Source organism: Alligator mississippiensis, chromosome 1 (assembly GCF_030867095.1).
Source record: "Alligator mississippiensis isolate rAllMis1 chromosome 1, rAllMis1, whole genome shotgun sequence".
Classification (NCBI taxonomy): Eukaryota; Metazoa; Chordata; order Crocodylia; family Alligatoridae; genus Alligator; species Alligator mississippiensis.
Window position 1 is genome coordinate 147575319 of NC_081824.1, and position 23487 is coordinate 147598805.

At 42.8% G+C, this 23487-nt stretch overlaps 1 protein-coding gene across 10 annotated transcripts in view; it reads left to right on the top strand.

Moving 5' to 3' along the window:
- FAM120B (family with sequence similarity 120 member B) overlaps positions 1 to 23487 on the top strand; it is an 84881-nt gene that overhangs the window by 3979 nt on the left and 57415 nt on the right. For all 10 annotated transcript variants that reach the window (XR_002087829.2, XR_002087827.2, XR_009455763.1 and 7 more), the window contains exons 2-4: positions 1710 to 2765; positions 6583 to 6763; positions 11405 to 11506. Coding sequence is in view for 6 of the 10 variants with exons in the window: in XM_019479873.2 (XP_019335418.2) it covers positions 1746 to 2765; positions 6583 to 6763; positions 11405 to 11506 (1303 nt within the window). In the remaining 4 variants the exon portion in view is untranslated. The remainder of the gene's footprint in view (positions 1 to 1709; positions 2766 to 6582; positions 6764 to 11404; positions 11507 to 23487) is intronic.

Below are 23487 nucleotides of genomic sequence, written 5' to 3' on the forward strand. Positions count from 1 at the left end.
CCAGGCATCTGCTGGAGGAAAATGTCCTACTGTGACAAACTGCTAGAATCTGATGGTTACCCACATAGTTCTGGAAACAGTATTTGTGGAGGAAGTAATGCTGTGCTTTATATACCTGTGCAGCAATGAAGATTAATACTTGCACAAGTGCAGCTTTCTAGTTATAAAAAAAGTAGTATTGACAGACATTTCACATCATGCTAAAAAGAATGTTTAGGAGCTACATATGAAAGGTGCTATTATTTAAAGTTCTGAGGAAGAAAAAAAACTACACAAACACCTTTCAGAGTTGTTAATCCATAATACTGTTTTTATTCTGGTCTTTCTTTTTGTATACAAGAGTCAAATATATTGTAATGTAACACTCCTGAGGTAGTTTGTAATTCAAAATGTGAGAAATCAGCAGTGTGAAGGATAGAAAAAACTTGTACCTGCTTAATTAAAACATTCAGTGAATTTCTTCACTGTTTAGGTGAGAAATGAGGGGGCCATTTTGAATAAAGTCAAAGTAAATCTCCCCCTCCACTCCCAACCAAAACCAGTCTTGTTTTGCTGCATTAAAAAATCAGTACTGATTTTTTTATAATGGAGAGTCTTTTGATGTAAACCATATTTGTATTGGTAGAAAAAAATAGCTAGCATGAAAGCTGTGCAAATCATCTAACATGAACTAGGATTTCTGTAAATGCAACTTGGAGGCAGGTGGAGGTCTAAGTTTTGTTCTTTTTCTCATATTTATTTTCACAGCCTATAAATTGCTTTCTTTTCCATGCTTTTAAATACCACTGCCAGAAAACTTGTGGATATTGCTGTGAGTGACAATTTTTAATATAGAAAAATATGAATAACCCCTTCCTTTTATTTATTCAGATCATTTTATACCATTTATACCATTTTAAATTTAGATCAGTTGATTCAAAATGAGTATGTTTGATAGTGACCTGTAAAATGTTTGTCCTCTTAAAAATCATTGTAGCTAACCACACAAACAAGTTTCTGTTTATTTAAATGTGTTTTCATCTTTACCTTTTAAGTTTTAAAACTTTATAATAAAATGAATGAAATTTCAAATCTAAAATGTGACTGTCACAGCTAAAATTACTATGTAGACACTTAATAGTTCTTGATCCTGCAAGTGCATTCCTAGTAATGAACTAGTGACTATTCTGGAGCTTCAAATAGGCATGTGGGTACAGTACTCACATGGACCTGTTTGTTAGATCAAGGCCAAAGTTACTGAGCACTTGTTCCCACCAATTCCTGAGCCTTGTGAGTGCTCTCTTCTTGAGAATCTAGTCATTGGTCTATGTTGCAGTCTTTAGGCAAAGGAGATGCTACACACTTTTTGCTCTCAACTGTGAGTAGTTGAAATAGGCATGGTCAATTTTCTTTATATTTTGAATGTTTATATTAAAAATAAATGTTAGCTGTGGGTTGGTTTTCAAGGTAATATTTCCGACAAGGTAGCCTTTTGCCCTGACACACTGATAGCAAAAGGTGGAAAGCAAAGTACTTAATGAAGACGGCTAGATGTTGTCTGAGGTTTATAGCTGGCAAAACAGGTTCAGAGGGGTGAAAAGCCAAGATGTTACTGTCTTTAGTTACACTAGAAACAGAACCCAGTTATCATGATTCCCTATTTCGTTCATCTGTTTGTTGACCATCATTACTTGTGCTTTACAATACTTGTTTGATTTTTCATTTTTCAGATCTCTGAGACAATTCGTTGTACAAAGAAGCCAACTATGGGCATTAAAGGTCTTCAGGGATTTGTGGCAAATGTTTGCCATGATGTGCACAAAATGGTAAATCTGAAGGAAATGGCAGAAGAACATCGCATGAGTTATCCTGACTCTCCTCCCGTAATTGTGGTAGATGCCCTGAGTTGTATACGACACTGGTATACACCAGAATCTTGGGTTTGTGGTGGCCAGTGGCAAGAGTACCTTGCTAATTTAGAGGATTTTATTAATGCTTTCACAGCAGCTGATATCAAGCTGGTATTCTTCTTTGATGGTGTTGTGGAGCAGAAAAAGAGAGGTGAATGGGTTAAACGGAGGTTGAAGAATAACAAGGAAATAGGCAGAATCTTTCAGTTCATCAAGACGTACAGGCAGCAACCAGGGAGAGGGATGTTCTTTATTCCTTCTGGTTTGGCTACTTTCACACGCTTTGCCTTAAAGTCCCTTGGTCAGAAAACAATATGTTCGTTGCAAGAAGCAGACTATGAAGTGGCCTCTTATGGGCTGCAGCATAATTGCATGGGGATTCTTGGACAAGATACAGACTACCTCATCTATAACACCTCTCCATACTTCTCCATTGAAAAGCTCTGCTTGGACAAGATGGTCACTGTCATGTATTCCAGGGAGAACCTCTGCCGTGCACTAAATCTTAATATAACAGACCTCCCTTTTTTTGCTTGTCTGCTTGGCAATGATGTAGTTCCAGAAGCTGCTTTGGAAGGTTTTTGGCATAAATGTTTAACCTCTTGTCCTCCTAAAAGCCAGAGCTATGACAAAAGGTCTAACATAATTCTGGCTGTAGCAAACTACATATCAGGACTTCCACATTCATACAGTAGTGTGAAAAACTTTGAAGAGATGCTACCTTTGGGATCAGACAAGACATTACTGTGCAAGGCAATGGAGTCCTATATCCTGCCTGGTCAGCAGTCTCCCTGGCTTCCTCCCTCTCTATCAAATTCCCAGGCACTCTCAGCCAAGCAGGACACAGGCATGTGCTCAGATCAGGAGATATTTCAGGTATTTGGGTTTTTGAAAAACCTAATCACATTCTTGTTCAAAATGTCTCTGTTAATAATTCCTTGATAATGAATAGGCTTTGAACATTTTTTATGTGTAAAATGTTTTACCTCCCAGATAAACCAAATCCTAAAATGATGGTTTTTTTACATGCAACTTGATTTCAGGATCTAATGAATGAACCATTCATGTCTTTTGATAATTATAAATAATTTAGATATTTACCCAGTCTCATAGTTTCGGTACTATATTTTCATGACCTATTTAGCTTGTATAACAGTGGTAAATCTGGACTACAGTAAGTTAAATTGCTAGTAGTTTGTTAAGAAAAAAACCCCTTGAGATTTAATGCTCATAGTACTTAGTATTTGCTAGGTCTCATAAAGGGGCCTTGTTTTGTTAAGTACCTATAGGCTACAGAAGGAGACAGAACCTGTCTCTTTCTTCTAGCATCTTGATTATTTAACATTATTTCCTTGTTTTGTTATTTAAAATTATATTTTATGTTTACTTTATGATTTCCTGCCTAAAGCATTTACAAACCCCTTACAAACCAAAGTAAAACTTACAAACCTACTCAAGTTTTTCCATCTCTAAAATGCAGTCCCCTCTGAGGTAAAACAGCATCACCAAACAGCCATATATAATGTATTGGTCATACCAAAGAAACAGGAGGCATTATACATACTACACAGAAACATGGCATGTAAAATGAAGAATGCTTTTTATAACTTGTGTTCAAAGAATATTTAATTAGGCCCAGTGGTAATTATGAAGGCTGGACTATGGCCAGGACATCAGGGTTAACACCCCTACTATGAAAGACCATACCATGCAATCTTCACGACAAGAAGTCATTACCCCTTGGTTTTATCTTTAATTTGAAGGGCTGCAGTTCCCAAACAGTGTGGTGTGATATCATTGTAATAAAATAACATCTAGAAAACGCAGTTGAGATTGTGGCCCATTGTATTGGTTGCTGTATAAATCCAGAAAAATACTATCCCTGTCATAAAGAATTTATTGTCTAATTTGTAGAGGTACAACTTGTTCATTTTTCTACTACAAGTTATTAAACATTGTCAAAGCAAATACTACACCAAAATTCACATTTTGGAATGCATAGATAACTCTCAATTGTGTTTATAGATTATCTTAACTTCTAACATGTCAGTCTATAAAGCCTAATCACCACCTTGGGTGCATTGGATCTCATTGGTGCTTTTCTTGAGAAAATATATGCATATTGTGGCTGCCTGCATATAGAGGGTGGAAACATTTTTTATTACACCATATTGTACACCATACCGTACACATTTGTTATCTGAAGTTAGTTTGGAGCCCAGCTTCTGATTTGAATTTTCAGTGACTGTAAAATGTGAATTGTGGCAAAATTGCATTTTCACAAAACTTTTGCACTTAAGCCTATGAAAGTAATAAGGCTAAAACAGATATGTTTGTTCATTTTAATGCATTATATTTTGTACCATCTTCTACTTAATTTTTTATCATCTGAAAATCAGTTTTTGGAACAACATTTATTTTGTTGAAGTAGCAAATATATAAACAATCTACTTAGATCTGCCATTACAGTAAGCTGTGGTGCTGGGTGCTGTTGAGAGATGTTCATTTATTCCATATTTGTCGTGAGAATTCTTTTGAAAGTATGCTGTGTTTCAGTAGTATTGTTGTTGATCCATCATAACCCAAGATTTAATATGGAGCAACTGTAAAAACAAAATCCCTGTTTCCTAGAGGAGCACCGATACATCAGTTCTATATCAGATCGGTACTGATATAAAGAAAACTGTCTGTATCAGATATCGGCCTGATGGGGCTGATAAGTTGGCCAATAAATGCCCGTGCTGCATGCAGTCGCAGTGCAGCGCTCAGGCAGCAAGGAGCACAGCCAGCAGTGTGGAGAGTTGCCTCCAGCTGGTAAATCCGGTGTGGTGGAAGGGGAGGGACTGGGAAGGGGGCAGGAAGATCAACGCTCCCCATGGTGAGGGAGGGGAGAAGTGTAGGTGCTGCCTAGGCAAGACGGGAGAGGCCGGAGCTGCAGCTTGCTGGGGGGAGGTGGCTCCTGCCGCTGTTTGCACCCTGGGAGGGCATGGGTGGTGTGTGCCCCCGGGATTGGGACAGGGCAGGGTGGGCTGTGCAGGGCTCTTCTTGGTGGGCTTAGAGCTGGGCTGGGCTCAGAGTGGGCGCTGGCGGCACTGGGAGGATGCTACATCCATCCCAAATTTAACCGCCACTCTGCTGCCAGCACCACTGCCACCAGCCGCTCAACACAGCCCCAGCTCTTCCCAGCATGTGGATGGAGGCAGTGTGTTGAGCTGGGACTGCGGCTGGCGGTGGTGGCGCTGGGAGCGGAGTAGTGGCAAAATTTGGGGTGGATGCAGCATCCTCCCAGCACCGCTGGCACCAGCTCTGAGCCCAGCCCCCGCCAAGAAGAGTCCCGTGCAGCCCTGGATGCAGCCCACCTGCTCCACTCTGATCCAGGGGGCACCCCCTCTTGCCCTTCCAGGATGCAAGAAATGGTGGGAGCCGCCTTCCCCCCCCCCCCATGAACCACAGCTCTGCCCCCGCCCACCGTCCTGCCTGGGCAGCACCTGCCCCTGTCCCCTCCCTCACCATGGCAGGGGCGGGGGGGTGTTGATCTGCCCCCCCTCCCCTTCCACCGTATCGGATTTACTGGCTGGAAGCAGCTGTTTCGGAAATCAGGTTGGTATTGGCTAATATGCCTCCTTAAATATATCGGCTATCGGTATCGGTCCCAAAAGTTTCTATCGATGCATCCCTACTGTTTACCAATGGATCATTAAAGATTTTTATACACTTTCATCACCATTTTTTATTATTTTATGTGGTCGTCTGTGCCGTTGATTGGTTGCCAGGCTCTGTTTTTCAGATAGCTGCATTTTTGGTGGTGTTTGGATCCCTTGGAATCAAAGGATACTATTTACATATAAAATATTGTTACGGATAGGTTTCCCTTTGGCATCTATGGTCTTTTAATTTACATAACTCTTTAGTGATTGTTCACAGCAGAGGCAAATCATGGAATCCTGAAACGATTTTTGTAAAACAAACTAGATTGGTCTACTGCAATTGGTATGGGCCCCAGAGCTCCCAGGCTCGTGGAGACCAGGGTTGTTGCAGAAATAGTGAGCTTGGCGTTGTGGGGTCGAATGTTGTTATTCCAGTGACCATCTTCAGGGAAGCTCTTCAAAAGCTAAAAGAGAGGTGTGTTCTTCACTTTAGGATAACAAGTACACACAGGTAATGTCAAGTTAGAAGCATGTTGAAAACAAGACACTTTCGTTTTCGTGGGAGGTAAACTCGATGAGGTCAGTGCCAGGCAGAGGAGGAGTGCTGACCTCATCTAATATACCGTCATTGTGCTTGTACTTTTTAGGTAGTTCACACGTGTTAGCTACCCTGAAGAGAAGACATACAAGACTTTGGAAAACTGAAGGATTAGCACTGTTTTTCTCTTTTACAGGTTGCTCTTAGAAAAGAAGTTGCCACTATGTATCTTTGAGAATAGGAGGAAAAAATGGTAGGAAGAGATTGACATGTTTCCTGGGGACTCTTCCTCTCCATAAAAAATAATGGCATGCTAATGATGCGATATTATTTTCCTTGTTCTCAGAGAAAGATCTAGGAATCTGATATTTTGAAAACTATGTTCCCTTCCTGGGATTGATAGCAAGATTGATAAACAAAATATTATTTATTTTAAAACTGAGTTAATTTTGTGGAATTTTGTACATATTTAATTTTGAAGTAGATTTTTTTTCCTCCTTATTAACAGTTAGCTAAAGAACAGCACATCACAGGTGAAAATTACATGGTCTTTAATATCCTGAGCAATGGAGAGGTTGAATGCAGCAACACGTTGGAGGATGAACTGGATACAGAGCTACCTGGGCAGGCACTTATTTACCGCCCTGCTCGTCAACATATTTATTCTGTCCTGCTTGAACCTAGGAAAGGTAAGGGCTGACCCCGGATATGCTGCACAGTGTCTGAGACGAGCAGTCTTGGGAGTAAAGTATCCAATTGGACCACACACTTTAATTATTCAAGGACATTTTAAACTGTATTTTTTAAAATGTAAAATCTGTAATTCCAAGTTTCAGTGGCACACATCTGCATGACATTAAGGGTAAAGGCTGTGGGCAATCTACATGTAATTAGTAAGGAATCAATCAGAAATTACAAAAACAATGTAATGTTTCAACATGCAGTTGAGTTTTAGTACCCTTTATAAGGAAATTTAAAAACTAATTCTATGCTTTTATTTTTTTCTTCTTAAAGTCATCTGAAAGTTATTAATGATCACAAGGCTAAGCAAAAACATTTGTTTAGAATATTTTAATAGGTTGAGAAAATATGGGAACATTGTTCTGCTTTAGCAAGGGCTTAACTCTCAGAGATTAAAGTTATGATTAATTATAATACTTCTAGTAAAACTATACAGTAGAACCCTGCTACTTCACAGGGTTGAGTTTCTTACCTGCTTGTGAAGATGAGGGTTTGAGAAGATCTGGGGGAAGGTGTAGGGGCAGATCCAAGGGGGGTGCAGTAATATGGCCACATCCCTCTTTCTGACCACATGGCAGGAGCAGTAGCCAGGGACTTTAAGTCCCCACAGCAGGTAAGAATGCCTCCACTTTTACCTTCTCTGCTCAAAGGCATGGTCCCTTCCTCCCCAGCTTGCTGCTGACCCCACTATCTTGAGGGTGAGGGGAGCTCCTGTTCCATTCCAGCCGGGTGGGCAGACAAGTTTCCCCTCCCTGCCTGGTCCTGTTGGATGTTCCTGGCTAGCCTGGGAGCAGGCAAAGGAAGGGAGAACCCACCACCTGCCTCTGTTCCAGGCCAAGCCTGGCTCCCATGCTGCCCAGCTGGAATGCCATTGGAGCTTCCCTTGCCTCCAGGGCAGTGGAAACGGCAGCAGGTGGGGTAAATGGAGAAGAAGAAGGGAGGGGTGCGGTGGAGGACATGTCTCTGAGCAGGGAGGGGAAGGGGTGGGAATTCTTACCTGCTTTGGGGACTTAAAAAAGTCTCTGGCTGTTGCTCCCATGGTGTGGTCTACCCACCCTGATGGGAAGGAGGTGGCAGGAAGGAGTTGGGAGTGCAGCCACTCCTGCAGTGCTGGTTGATACTCCTGCAGCCCGCCTTGGTACTGTCAAGGTGTACAGAGCCACAGCAAATAGCTGCATGAGATTTCTGGGGCATTCCAGCTGTTATCTATGGATTTTATTTCAAAGCTCACTTCATGCAGGACTGCTGCTGTACTCCAGTTGATCAGAGAAACAGAGCCCTTTGAAGTAAAAGTTGTAGGAAATAGGTGAGTGGCTCATCTTTAATTCAGCTGCTGGCTGTGAATTAAGTGGGTTATAAGCCACCCAGATATGAATGATCCAGGTTCTACTGAAATAAATGGCAGCATTATAAAAGTATATTGATTTCTGACATTTTAAATTTAAAAAGAAATTTTAGGTGATTTTTAATATTTAACAAAATATAAATAATATAAGGAAGGCAGTCTTAATGGCTGTATTTCTTTCATTCTTTCACTACTCTTTCATTGAGTAGTGATTGAGAATTCCCCCCAATACCATATTTTTTTTGCATCTAACCTGTCCCTGAATAGAATCTGCACCCTGTTTTTGTAAAAGGAAACATGAAGAAAAAATATTTCCTTGGGCCTGCTCATGAGCCTGCTGCCCCCAAACTGGCAAGGTTAATAGTCATGGCTCCCATGGCCATTAGCATTGTTTCCCACAACCAGATTTCGGGACTTCTAGGGATTCCTATTTCTCACATATAATGTGCATCTTAATTTCAACCATCTGGTTTTAAAGAAAAAGGTCAGAGTTATATGTGAGAAAAGATGGTAAATTGGGTCCCAACTCTGGGATATGCTGGATAACGTGATATACATACAACGAGATTTCCAAGTATCTGAAAAAATCATCATTAGTACAAAGCTATTCTAAATCGCACCCAATTCAGAATCCATTGTCTTAAGACTTCTGTTAGGTATAAGTTGCATTTTTCTGTATGTCTTCTGCTTGATGCTTCCAAAGGTTTTTGTAGATGGGGGACTGAAAATGTTAAAACTGTCAGTGTAGTCTTTGTGAAATACAGGGTTCTCATGTTATTTACTTTATATTTTTAGTCATCAAAGTTCAGCACTGAATTTAATTATATATTTAGAAAATATTATTCAATTGATCTTTGAAGTTTCAAAAGTTAGGGCATGATCAGACATGTTTGTGCATGTCATAACTGTAGCACTTAAAATATATCACTGAAATACAGAAGCACAGATCTATGATCTGGAAGATAGTTTTAAGGAAGATAATTTTGGAACTTAAAAGTTGCTCTTTTAAGGAAATGCTGTAATCTGTAGCTTTATTGTGATGTGTTCTTTTCAGTTCATGCTTACAAGTATTAGGAGAAATGGCTGTAAATAAACATTCCCAAGTTAAGTCCTACTGAACCAAAAAAAGTGTGTGTACATGTCAGAATATAATTTTTTTCATGTTTAAGACCATCTACTTCGGCATTAATAGCTTTGTAAGGTTGTTATATAATAGTTTATTATGGGGCTTCTTTTATCTTTCTCTAATGTGTACCTGTTTCTGACAGCTATTGGAGATTGAATTCCAGAGAAAATGAGCAAATCTGGTATGGAAGTCCCTAATTAAAATGCTGTTTTCCCCCAAATTTGTCTTTAATCCTTCATTATATCTCATGTTACACTAATTTCCCTCTCGAATAGTATCATCAGCCCACCTAATGTTTGTACTCTTGTGTGTGCTCAAAATCTCATAGCCAAAAAAGTATAGTGTGAGAAGTGATGTAATCAAAGAAAGTGTATACCGTGCTATATGTTATATTTCAGTTTTTCATATCTTAAGATTCATAAGATCAAATTCCTGTAATAGAAATTAAATTGGACATTTTAATTAATGAAAGAAAATTACCACGCTAAAACACATTATTATTACAAAGCAAGATATGAAATTGGCTAACTGAACAATTCAACTGCTACACCATTCAGGGTATGTGTGGGTTTTTTATTAACTTTATATCTTCTAGCAGCTGCCAGAACACCAGCCCTTTTTTCTTAATGTTGCATAGTAGAGCCTAGAAGTGAATATTCAGGGCTGAACTGTATATTTGCAATATAAGCAAAACCTGGGCCAAAAGACAGAGCACCATCTATAATGGAAATAATACTAACTGGAATAACCGATGCCAGTCAAATCAGTGACTTTAAGATGATTTCCAGTTGACAAGGAAATATAGTATTAAAACATGAAGCTTGTGAGCTGAATACTTCACATAAGAAAGGATGTATAGTCCAAAATGTTAACTCTTGTTTATACCATTTCAAAACTTCAAGTCATCAGAAGATGAAAAAATAAATATAACATTTAAACATCATGTAGTAGAGCTATTTAAGGGAAAATGATAATAATAAGTGTTTCCTTATCAAAGAGGGCAAACCCACAAGGGTAATTACTAGTATACCTAGTTAAATGTATTGAAATGAGTACTAAACAAAACAGGCTGGCTACAAAACAACATCTGGCTATACCAGGAAAGCATTAACACACCTGATATTTCTGAAGTAAAAAAACAAGCAAGGACTAACAACTTTTGTCATGTGGGTGATGGGGAGATTCTTTTAGACCTTCCTTATGCAGCACATTTCAGAAAGACAAATGGCTATTTTCTTTCCCTTCCCATTGACAGGTTACCTTTAAATAGGGACTTTCAAAGGATTTCAGTAAATATACTTCCATTGGCTCCCCACCACACATTCATCCACCACACATTCAAATGAAAAGCATCAAGCAAACCAGACACAAAGATGTTCCACACTTGCTGTACCATTTTATGGTTGGATAAATTGGTTGAATGTGTGACATGTTACCCATGATTAACACATTAATTATGAGATAAATATAATGTCTCACAGATGCTCAGAAGCCACTATAGCACCTTCACCCCTGGCTTTTGGAAGAATAGCCTAGAGCCTTGATCATAATTTTTTGGCTGCAGTTCTAACCTGAATTAATGTTATAATAGGCAACTGAACCTCTGTCCATTTGTACTGAGGATTTGTCAGTTGATGCCCTGAATTGTTTTTCAATTTGTTTGTTTGTTAGGGGGTTTTTTGTTTTTTGGGATTTTTTGCAGATCGGAGCAAACAGCTATACTGTGCTCCTTTGTAATGCTTTAACAGAGCTCTGCTTTCCCTCTTTCCAGCCATTAAATCAGCAGTTCTCAGCCTTTTTAGACCCAAGGCGCTCTTTGGAAAATGCCAGCTCTTAGCTTTCACGCATTTTTAACTAAGGAAAAATAATAGAGCAATTTTCCTGTTGCAAAAAACTCAGACCACAACAGGTCAGAATTGTTTTAATATTCTGGATTTCTATTTGACATCTCTGGGTTTATCTTGTGGATTGTGTTTGCACACCTAACAGTGCTGACATTGTGTGCCTCCCCTTGAAAGGACCTCAAGACATCCCCAGGTGCTGCAAAATCCTGGTTAAGAATCACTGCATGAACATCAGTACTTGTATCAGGTTTATTGATCCCATTTTTTTTTTCAGATACCCAGAGAGTCTGTTCTGTAGTAAAGGAATGGTTTGTTTACTTTGGGAATCCTCTTCACCAACCAGAACTGATGCAACCAGTACAGCTTGACATCCCAGGTAGAATAAAATTCTTGTACAGTACTTAAATCTGAACTGACCAATCACATTACTTGATCCTTAATTAAAGATTCATCAATCTATTTTTTATCTTTTCTTTTTCCCTTTTTTTCAAGTGAAAGATTGTTTACTAATTTAAATATGAAAGTTCAAGAATGCAATAAGATTCTTCAAAACTTAAGCATGAAAGAAAAATCTTATAGTAATGTGTTTTAAGACATTTCTGTGTCCATTTGTGTTTATTTTTCCTTTTCAGTTGTTTTAAAATATGTAGAAGGGACCTGTAAGCTTTGTCATGTTGCACAGTCTAGTAAATAAAGTAAGTAGTAAGACCTTATTTCTCTTTCCAACCTTACCAAATTCTTTTATAATTTTGTAAGAGGTTACCCATCAACTCTGGAACCCTTTCCTACTAGTTCCAGCACATTCAATACTAGATTTATAAGCTTCCTGCTACCTGGGCATTCTCAAGTGTTCAGAAGTGAAAAAGAATGTGTTATTTACCTACATATATATCCCCCTCTTCTTTGTAGTATCTGGGTATGAATTAATTTTATTCTTATGGTACATTTATCAGGTAGGGAAGTTTCCCTTTTCATAAGTGAGGAATTAAGGTAAACAGAAAGATAAGCGTCTTGCCTGAGATCACCCAGGAAGTTTGTAGTTAAACTGAGAACTGTACCCAAGTCTTCTACCATCACACCTAGCACTTTGTCCAGCCACCTATTTTTCCTCCTCCGTGAATCTAGTGATGTAATACTTGCACATAAATTTAAAGATGATAAGGGTGTTCAGAAGAAAGAACAGAGAGCTTTGGTGGGTAATGGCCCTGGAGTATCCAAAGATAATTTGGAGTTGAGAAATAAAAACCCAGTTGGTCTGTTTTGTAGAATTTTGACTTTATTTAGAAGCACAATATTTCAGGTACAGAGGAGCATTCATTTGCAAGTAAATTGCACCTTTGTGTGTTATAAGTTTTTTAAAAATCAGTAAAACTATAGCCTCAAATTCCATCCCGGAAGTTCAATCAGAGTCTGTGTTTATTTTGCAGTCATAGGCAGGATTACAGCCTGGACAGGCAAACCTGAGCTTAGCTTTTTAACTAACTCAGCCCAGGTATCAGTAGCAGAGAAGCTGCAGAAACATGGATTTAGCTGTCTAAGAACCCACAGTCCTGAGTAGGCTTGTATATTTTGCCTTGAGCTCATGCTACTCCAGCTTCATTGCTGTTGATCCCTTGGCTAGCTGCTTTAAAGCTAGCTCAGGGATGCCTGCTTTTGCTGTTAGCACATTTGATTTCAGTGTAGACATAGTTTTTATAACATGTTGTAACCTCTATTCCTAGATGGTAAAGTGGCCCACTGAAAATACAGGTGGAGTGATCTCCATCTTTGCAGGTGGCAGGTCTTCTGGATCTGTCGCTCTCCCAACTTACCCAAAAAAATCACCTTTGTCTTGAGAATAATCCTGAAGGATTGTAAGGCAAACTGTTTTTAAAACATTATAGCATGTATTTAAAAACGTCTTAGCCATAATCACTTCTAACTCAATAATGAAAAGCTGTGTTACTCACAGAGCAGACTAATAAAGAAGGGGAGGAGGACTTGGGGTGTTTATTTTTAGTGCTCTGTTGTCATTCCTTCAGTGAACAAATATTTTTTCTAAAATTTTTGCAGTCCATATTTGTATGCTGTACATTTGCTCATGTATCTTTTATTTTCCACTGCATGACTCTCTGATTCACCAAATAAGGATCCCAGCAGAACATCATGTTTTTCATTAAGGGATCTTATTTGGAGATGCATTTAAAGAAGTTATAAGAAGCTAGAATTCAAATCTGTTGACCAAAATCAGATCAACAACAACAAAGAAAATCATGATAGTTTCTGTTAACCACTGACAGGGTCCATTAATCTGTGGCAGGTTTCTTGGTTTGTTTGTTTTATTCGTTATAACAGATTATAGCAGAAATTTCCACTTTATGGGAAAGTTTAATGTAACACAACTCCTCACCACCTCGCCCAAGTACTGAGATTGTATGGGTGAAATCCTGACCCTGCTAAAGTCAATGCATGTTTTACTGTCTACTTAGTTTACCACTTCATCCATATGTTTTCAAATTTTGTAATTTGTTGATGTGAATGATTAAGGAGAGTATATTATGATATATATTTTAAACTTCAGTCTATATAATCATAAGTATGAGAAATTTCCGATTGTTAAAAAAAAAAAAAAAGAAGAAGAAAAACACTGCTGATACAATATTGAGATATAAGACTTCCTTAAATCTGAAAAGTTTACTGCTGATATTTTGACTGTTATTTTCTAATGGATATTGAACTCTTCAGGCTGCAAAAACAATAATAAAGATAAATCATGAGTGTGCACACATATCCAGGTACCCCCCTCCCCCAGTCTTTTGAACTGGGTCTTTCCCAAATTTTGGAGCGCCATCTTTCATTTGAATGCCTAGAGCAGTAGTCTCCAAGCTTTTTAAGTAGGAGATCACCTTTGGCATTTAAAAGCAACTCAAGATCTACCGTGCACTGCCACCCCACCTCCCACACAGCAGGTAAATTTGTGGGGAGGGAAGGGGGGGGGCAGATAGAGGCAGAGGAAGAAAAAATTATCTGGGGGCACACCTCCCCTGCAGATAAGTCCCACCTGGCTAGGGCCCCACTCAACTTGCTCCTGCCTCTACGGCACTGACCCTTACTGTGGGGCCTCAATCTAGCCCCCGGCCCTTCCCTCCCCCACGGACTGACCTGCTGGGCTGGGGCACGCGTATGTATGCACGCGGGCACTCAGGCCCCAGCCTCAGATCGACTCCAAGAGATTCCGAGATCTACCGCAAGAGACTCTGAGAATTACTGGTGGATCGAGATCCACTGTTTGGTGACCACTGGCCTAGGGCAGTGAATTTCTTCCATGTATGTTGACAGATCACAATTACAGCTTTGTAAGGTTTGGAGTTGTTTTTAATTTTATTTTTGAGCAACGAAAAACATAAGGACTGCAAGCCTTTTCAGCTCTTCTTGTCCATCCCCATGCTACAGCCAGGGGCATACTAATATGGGTAAGAAAAATGCACGTGTCGTTAAAGATCATGCTGTGGCTTCTAGGAATAGTCTAGCAAACAAGAAGTTGATAAAACAGCTCTAAGTGAATTTAGATTTGATAACAGAAAGGGGTTTCTTATCCCCTAAGCATAGCTGATCCACTTGATGTCTTCAGTGTGTGCATTTCTGTTCCAATCACTGGATCTACAGACATCTGTAATTGGTAGATTAGCTTGCAGAAGGGGATAATTCAAAGTCTTTTAAACAGTCAGATTTAACAAGTATTCTGGCTTGTAGCAATAAACCTTAAAAAAACAGCCAGGATGATTGGCAGGCTTATGCTAAGCATTCCTGAGAAGGAAAGTCTTCTGAAAATCTTTTTATAGCTTAGTCTGTTCCTGTGCATGTAAATACTTAATGTTAAGGCTTTATTTTATTGACTCTTTTGTTTTTACTGCAATGCCACATTTCAGTATTTATTACCTCAGGCTGACAAACTGATTTTTTTTCTTTTTTTTTTTTAAGATTCAGGCTGTGCTCTATCTATGCTTTATGTGCAATTCGTGTATGAGTTGGTATAATTAAGAGTTTAATGACACTTCAGTGTTAATGTATGCCACTGGTTTGTGTTCGAATGCATTATTTACTTATTAGAAATTGGTTATTGAAGCTCAACCAACAGAACTAAAAGTTTACCTTTGAGGTTTTTTCCTGTTTTTCACATGGTCACTTATTTAATTATATCTTTTATTCTCACTTAGGTATTGGCAGGAAAAAAATAAATGTGATCAATGATCTTTTGATATTTTGGGTCAAACCTTTGTAGCTAGAAAGCTCAAACTATTGCATCTTCATGTTGACCAGGCCAATGATCTAGTCATCTCTTTACTCTAGGAATTTACAGGAAGTATAATCATGTATACTCCTAAACATAGTTCTTCACCCATTTTCTACATACTGAAGAAACACCAAAACAGACAAAAGGTCACGGAATCCTTGGGTGTCTTTCTTTGAGTCACACAAACTTGTACTAGTTAAATCCTAAAACAGTTACGTTTCCTTTGAATAATCCTTCTCATAGCAATCATCTCAGGTGTTAACCGAGTGTTTTAAAATGGTTTTATTTTTGCTTCTCTCTGATATTTTTTCAAAAGTGAATTTAAATAAATACAGGTGCTCAGTACCCAGATGCATTTGAAAAATATAAATTTCCTCTATATCCAAGTAAATATCTTTTTTCTTCAGACAACTATAAAATAATTGAAGCCATGTAGAAAGGGGGTGTAATCTAGTGGTTGGGGGAAAAAAACCACTGAAAGTTAAGCCTTCTGTGTACTGATTTTTTTTTTTGTCTGTCATTTGTCTTGGGTCACATACAGCCAGTTATTAAATGTCATTGTTCTTAAATCTACTTGTCTTTTATATGAATGTTAAAATAATAGGTAAGTCCTAGGAGTGATATAGAGTTTAATTATTTGTAAAATGCATAGAAGTCCTTGGATAAATACCTTGGTTGTGGTGTTCCAATAGAAGAAGGTTATATTTTCTTTACAGGCAAAAATAACTCATAGTTTAAACGGCACTTTTTTCTCCAGTGTTTCAGATTTAGTTCATTAATAATGTTCCACATTCTCACTTTTTACCAATTTTTTACTGATAAATTCCCTGGCTGTTTTTTGTTTTGTTTTTTTTTTTTTTTTAATCATTCAGTTTTTACTGATTTACACCCATTTTTCAGTTCAAATCCCTGTTAACTAGATTAATGCAGAGCAGGTGGCAACGGGGTAGCAGTGTCCACACAGGGGCCAGGGGAGGGTGGCTGGAGCCGCTGCCTGGGGGCACAGGGTTCCTACTCTGACCCCGGGCAGGGTAGGACTGGCCGCGGGAATCACTCCTGGGGTAGGCAGGATGGAGCTGCACCCTGGTGGCTAATTTGGCCCTACGCCAGGTGTTGGGAGCTGAGAGCCACACCTGGGGGGGCAGGTGGGAGAGCCTGGCTCTACTCCCTGCAGTGGGCGCTGCACCCAGCTGCTCTGCACGGGCCCATGGGGCTGGAGCCACTGCCTGGGGGTGCGGGGCTCCCAGCTCTGACCCCAGGTGAGTCAAGAGGTGCTGGTGCCAGGGTTGGGTTCCCTCCCCTCAACATCTAACTGTGTGCCACTCCCCCCTGCCCCCAAACACCAGGGCAGCCCGGCAGCAGGCTGCTGCAGCAGGGGGAAAGGGGCGTGAATGCAGCCAGGAAAGACAGGCAAAGCACAGTGCCACATGCTTCCTGCCACTGATTCAGGGGCATGTGCCCCCCAGGAAGAGTCCAGCACAGGCCCCACAGCCCTCCTGGGGTTGCATAGTAGCAAGAGTCATGCCCCACACCCACTGACAGCTCCCCACACTTTCCTCCCTGCTGCAGCCCTGGAAGCAGCTGATGGGCTGTGCTGTGCCCCTCCCCCATCCCTTCCCTAGTCCCAGCCTTACTCCCTGTCTTCCTCACTGCCAATTTTTCCCTGATTTAAACTGATTTTTTTCCTTTTCATCCCAGTTTTTATGTTTCAAAGATAAACCCCCAAAAATGCCTGGATTTTTTTTTTAAATAAAAACTGAGAATGCGGAACACTATTCATCAATGATGAAAGCAGCACCCTTTTATGAATGAGGTATTTTGATTTTTGTGCTGAATGTTTTTCAGTATACATGATTTCCGTTATCACTGTAGCTAGCCGTTACCATTTTGAAGGTAACAAAATAATCTATAATAATTATTATCCCTCAACACCCAGTAATAGAACCTCTTACTGGTCCCCCCCATCCTTCAAGGAAGTCTGGCTTGCCATCACCAAGAACAATAAGGTGTCAGGCCCAGATGGCATCCCTGCAGAGGTCTTTAAAGCTGGTGGAACAGCTCTAGCGAAAAAATTTCACCAGCTTCTCATCAAAACATGGGTTAACAAAGAAGTTCCACCTGACTTAAAGAATGCCAACATTGTGACCATCTTCAAGAAAGAGGACAAGTCAGTGTGTGGGAACTAGCAAGGCATTGCCTTCCTCTCCATTGCCAGGAAGATTCTTACTTGCATCTGAATCGCCTCCTCCCCCTTGCCGAAGATATCCATCCAGAATTTCAGTGTGGCTTTAGACCATCTTGGGGTACTGCCCCAGGGGTGCTGGGGTGGCAGAAGGACCCCAGGCCAAAAGAGAGCCCCACGTACCTATCGCAGAGCCTGGAGAGCCGGAGGAGAGGCGTGCGGCGAAACCACCGGTGAGGGTAATTAGCCACATGTATATACAGCTGCGGCCGGGCAGCGTGGGTGGGAGACGCCGCCTGGGAAAGATAAAAAGTGGCCCCGACGATGCAGCGGGGCGGCTGACGAGTGGAGGCTTGAGGGGAGAGCCCTCACACAGAGAGGATCAGCCGCCACGCCCAGCAGCATGGGAAGCCCGGGGTGGAGCCAAGAGAGGCTCCGATGAAGTCGACAGCGACGCCTACAGCAGAGCTGGCAGGGAAGCCGGCTGGAACGCCGATAGCAGAGCTGGCAGCGAAGCCAGCTGGAACGCCGGCAGCGACGTCTGCCGCAGAGGCGGCAGTAAAGGTGGGAGCAACGCCGACATGGGATCCAGCAGCTGCACCTGCAGCAGAGCCAGCGGCAACACTCATGGAGGAACCGGAGGAACCAAAGGCAGGAGCCGAGAGAGCAGCGTTGGGGCAAGCCGGCGCCGAGACCTAGGAGTGAGCCTGCATGGGAGCCTCGGAGAAGAGGTAACCCGGGGCGTGTCCAACGGGGCCCCGCCGGGCCGCACCGGAGGGCGGACAGTGGACCTGTGTGACCCACAGCGGCCTTAGGAAGAGGCAGGGACTCAACACCCCAGTGGGGTGAGCCGCCAGGGCTGTGGAACCCAAGCCCAGGGCAATCCACGTGGCCCAGAGGCCAGAGGCACCCTTTTGAGCCTCCTGGCCTAGTAGTTTAGGGGCCTTAGTTATCTCGGTGGTGGGATAGGCACGTCACGTCAGAGGGTGATTAGTATATGGCGATAGGGAGTCTTGTGGGAGGGACCAGGTTGGAGGACCTCGTTAACCATACCATTCTCTAAACTTAGTCATGGTAAGAGGACCCGTGGAGGACAGAAGTGCTACAAGGACATCCTGAAAGCATACCTTAAGAAGGGTGGCATCAACCCTACAAACTGGGAAGTGATGGCTTTTAACAGGTCTCAATAGCACTGCACCATACATCAAGCTGCAACCCACTTTGAAGAGAACTGTCTTGCTCAGGAAGCCAAGAAATGGCAAAGGAGGAAAGAAAGTGCACAACACCCTGGCCAACAGTTGTGCCCCCTCAAAGGCACCACGTTGTATCTGTGGAAAAACTTGCAGAGCACAGATTGGACTCCTCAGCCACTTTAAAACTCACCAGTAATCTTCCCCCGCCCCCCGGCAGGCATCATCCTTGTATTGAGGGATAGCCAATGAGCTAGCCATTGCTATTTTGAAGGCAGCAAAATAATCTATTTTCATGTAGATCTCTGGTATACAATTCTCGTAAAATATTTGCAATGAAAGAGAGAATACCATATTTTAACTGATTTTTCTGAATGTCATGTCTCCATCTATCCTTAGGGTTGCTGATCTAAAACCTTCTGGATGCTGTAGCCATTGGAATCATGGGAGGTTACCCTCTCAGAATTAAGAATTTGTACTTGTAGAATATTATTTTCTTTCCTCAACATTTGTTTAGCCTATGTACATTGTTCCTTTTTAAGTTTGTTATAGGACAGTTCTTCTGTTGCTTTTCTGAACCTCTTCTGTTTGCCTACATTTTTCTGATGCAGTGATTTCCAGCATTAGACTTAGTATTCTAGGTCTTATGTATGCTGTATGTAACAGGAGGGACGTCAGGGTCGCCGTGCTCTCCCCTGCCGCCTCCTTCACCATGCCAAGCAGCCGTCTTGCACCCTCCGATTCTCGCCCGCCACGTCTTTGATTTTATATATTTTATAGAGAGGCTACCTTCTGTCCTCTTGGCCACGGTTCTCCTGTCATGGGTGTCCCATGCACCCAAGCCCCATGGGCTATGCGTGGCTCCTACCACCCCAATACCATGCCCCAGGCCTCGCACATGTAATGGACGTTGTTCTGTCCCTCTCTCCATCTTCACGCCTTCTATGGCACTCGGGCTCTCTGCAGTCCCGTCTCTCTCTCTCTTTTTTTTCTCTCTCTCTTTCTATGCCCTTCTCTCGAGTCTATGCCGCCCTGTCTCTCGGGGCCTTCTCAGTACGCCTCCCTGTCTCTCGGGGGCCTTCTCAGTATGCCGCCCTGTCCCTCGGGCTCACCACAAGGCTGCCCCCTTCTCTGGGGCTCACCCTGCCCGCACTGGGGCTGCTCAACAATGCCCCCTTCTCGGGCTGGGGTCTATGTACCCCATATGCAGCGCCCTCACTGGCACTGGGGTCCCCCACACTATTATGAGTCCCCTATGAGGCCTCTTCCATCCCCTAATAGCCTCACCCAAACCACCAGTCACAAACAACAACATAAACACAAGCCCCTGGGCCACAACGCAAGCTACGCTCAGGCCTACTAGGGTTCTCTATCCCACCACGGTGACCAGCGCTGCTCTGGCATCTCGGCTCGGCTTCTCTTTTCTGGCAGGGAGCTCCTTCTTTCCTAGCTGCTGGTAGGGAACTGCCGCCTGGCCTCCTGCCTGTGGTTTTTATAGGAGCCAAGCCCTGCCCCTTCTTGTCAGCTGGCTAGGCAGGTGCAGATCATTAGCTCCCTCTAGTTGCCTCAGCAACTGGTACCTGAGGAGTCTTCCTGGCTCTCTCAGTAGCAGGCACCTTAGTGCCCTGCTACACTGTATTAAGTGGAACTATCACTTCTGGTGTATGAAATATCAGTAATCTAGCATTTTTATCCCAAATCACTTGTTTGGTATTTTCCTGGGGAAAGTGTGTGTGTGTAATGAATATTTTCTTGATACATAGAAATGTATTATGGCTTATATATATATTCACTTTATATTAAAAAAAAATGTTGTGTGTGTATGTATGTATGTGTGTGTCAGGACAATATTAATAAAGTTATACATATTTGAGTATGTATATATAGTTCAATTTTTCCTGAAACACACACACACACACACACACACACACACACATCACAGGGGGTACGTGTGTGTGTGTATTTGTGTGTGTGTGTGTGTGTGTGTGTGTGTATACAATTTTTTTCAGGATTTATTTACTTTGTAGAGGAAACTTAATATATACCAACATATAATATTAGTAGGAAACGTTGATCTTTCTGGATCAAGGTGTATGCATGAGAGGTCATCCAGACCTTTGACGTATGCCTGGGCCAGAGTGGTGTAGTGGAGACTGTCAAAACCTTCCATCCCCCCTTTAGACAATTGAGACAGTATCCCAAGGCCAGATTGAGTCCTGATGTTTGGTGCTTCAGTGGGCTGAAGTTATGCATGTGCCCAGGAATCAAACCCTGGTCACCCACTTGGCAGACATGGATTCGACCACTGAACAGCAGGATCCAATAATATTATTAAATTATATATTACTTATATACATTTCCCTACAAGTAATTAAAGCCTGAATATGCATACTTTATTTAGTATGGTAATATGCAAAGGACTTTGAGAATTTGCAGTTAATTATGTTTGTATGATTCAAGTCCGTTGATGGGAAACAGTATCTTAAGAATATTAAATAAACATTCTGAGGGGTAAAGAGAAAAAGTATTTAAGAATTTGTTTTTTTAACTTTTCTCCTCCCTTGGAATAATATCATTTGGTTAACAGGCTTTCTTTGCTAAGTAAACATGTCATTTATCTAGAACTCAGCATCTAGACACTTTAACCATTTATTGTTACCAAGTAGCTCTAACTGTTGAATGCAGCTGCTGCTCATCATAAAAGGAAATGTGTTACCAAATGTAGCTTAATCTGTCCAAACTTAAAATTAGCACCTCTTTGTTTGTTCAGCTACAAAAGCAGAATTGCTTTTTAGAAGTGTTTCTTCAGTCGGGATTCTAAGGCACAGCTGATAAGATATTCTTCTGGCAATTTAAGCTACAGTTTTATTTATTTTGACAGTAGATTAAAAGTAATGCAAGTGGAGAGACATATCTTGTATTTTCCATAATAGTCACAGGCTGGGAAGTGACAATTAGAGGGAAACATCAGAGACTTAGATACTGCACAGAAGGATGCACTGGAAATGCAGGGAGGAAAAATAGAGTTTAGATGTTATACTATTAGAATACAGCCATGACCCCTGCTTTGCTAGAACAGCCCATAGATAGCCAGTTCGTTCCTTAAAGCTTTGGCCCTGACAGGGTCCTGACTGAGGCCTTTCATCTGCCGTGTAGAGCAGTGGTTGTCAACAGGGGGTACATGCACCCCTAGGGGTACTTAAAACGGTCACAGGGCGTACGCAGAACTCCATGTGCGTGCATGCAGCTGCAGCACAGCACGTGGGTGGCTAGGAGTGCAGCCTGGCTGTGTGGAGAGCAGCCAGATCCAGCTGGTAAGCTTGTTGTTGGGGGAGGGAGTGGAGCTGGGGCAGGGCATGGGACTGAGCCCCGCAGTGGGGTGGCTCCCACTTCTGCGTGCACCCCAGGAGGGCATGGGAGGCATGTGCTCCTGGATCTGCTTGCAAGGCGGGGCAGGCTGGAGCAGGGATGGTGCTGGGATCTTCCTGGTGGCGGGGGAGGGGCGGGGGTGTTCTGGGTTGGGCTGCGCTCAGGGTGGGCGGTGGTGCTGGGAGGGAAGTTAGGGAGGCTATAGTGAATTTTAGGGTGGCTGCAGCTCCCCCATAGCCCCACTCCTGTAGGCTCCCGCAGTGAGGAAGGGAGTGGGGCTGGGGCTGGAGAAGGGGCAGGTGCTGCCCAGTTGGAACAGAGCACAGAACAGAGCCACAAGTGGCTCATGTAGGGGGTGGCGGCTTCTGCTGCTGCATGCACCCCAGGAGGGCACGCAGGGCTGGGCAGGCTGTGGGTCACTGCGGGCTGGGACTGGGGTAACGTGGGCTGTTCCCGGCAGGGGTGTTGGGCCAGGCTCTGCTAGTTGGCAGGGTGAATTTTGGGGTGGCTGCAGCCCCTCCCATAGGCCCGCCCCCAGTGCAGCCCAGCCCCCACTGGGAACAGCCCGGCACAGCCCCAGCCCCGCCCCACCCCACACGGATCTGGGGGCACCCCCCATGCCCTCCCAAGTGTGTGCAGCAGTGGGAGCTGCTGCCCCCCGGACAAGCCGCTCGCAGCTCTGTCCCGTGCTCCACCCCAGCTGGGCAACCCCACTCCCTCCCTCACTGCGGGGGCCTATGGGAGAGGGGGCTATAGCCACTCCATCATTCATGATAGCCTCCCAGCCCTTCTCTCAGTGTTGCCGCTACCTGCCCTGAGTGCAGATCTGAGGACATGCCCCCCCATGCCCTCCCGGGGTGCACACAGGGGTGGGAGCGCCTGCTCCACACAGCTCAGTCCCACACCCTGTCCTGGCTGGGCAGCCCCTGCCCTCCCCCCACTCCCTCCCCCACCGCTGTAGCCTCAGTCTTCCCCCCCGCAGCAGCAGCCTGCACCAGTCTGTGCAGATCCAGGGTCACATGCCCTCCCAGAGTGCATGCAGCAGCAGGAGCTGCCCCCCTCCCCATGCTCCCTGGACAAGCTGCTCACAGCTCCATCCCACGCCCCGCCCCGCCCCAGCTGAGCAGCACCTGCCCCTGCCCCACTCCCTCCCTCACCGCAGAGTCTTAATCTGCCCCCCCCTTAAAAACAAGAAAAAAATATAAAGGCATCCATGAGCTGAAACTGAGATGGAAGGGGTACACTCGTTTAAAAAGGTTGAAAACCTCTGATCTAGAGGATATGCTGATTCTTATCAGAGTGCAGCTTCATGATAAAGCTGAACTCTCCTTGCACCCTGCATC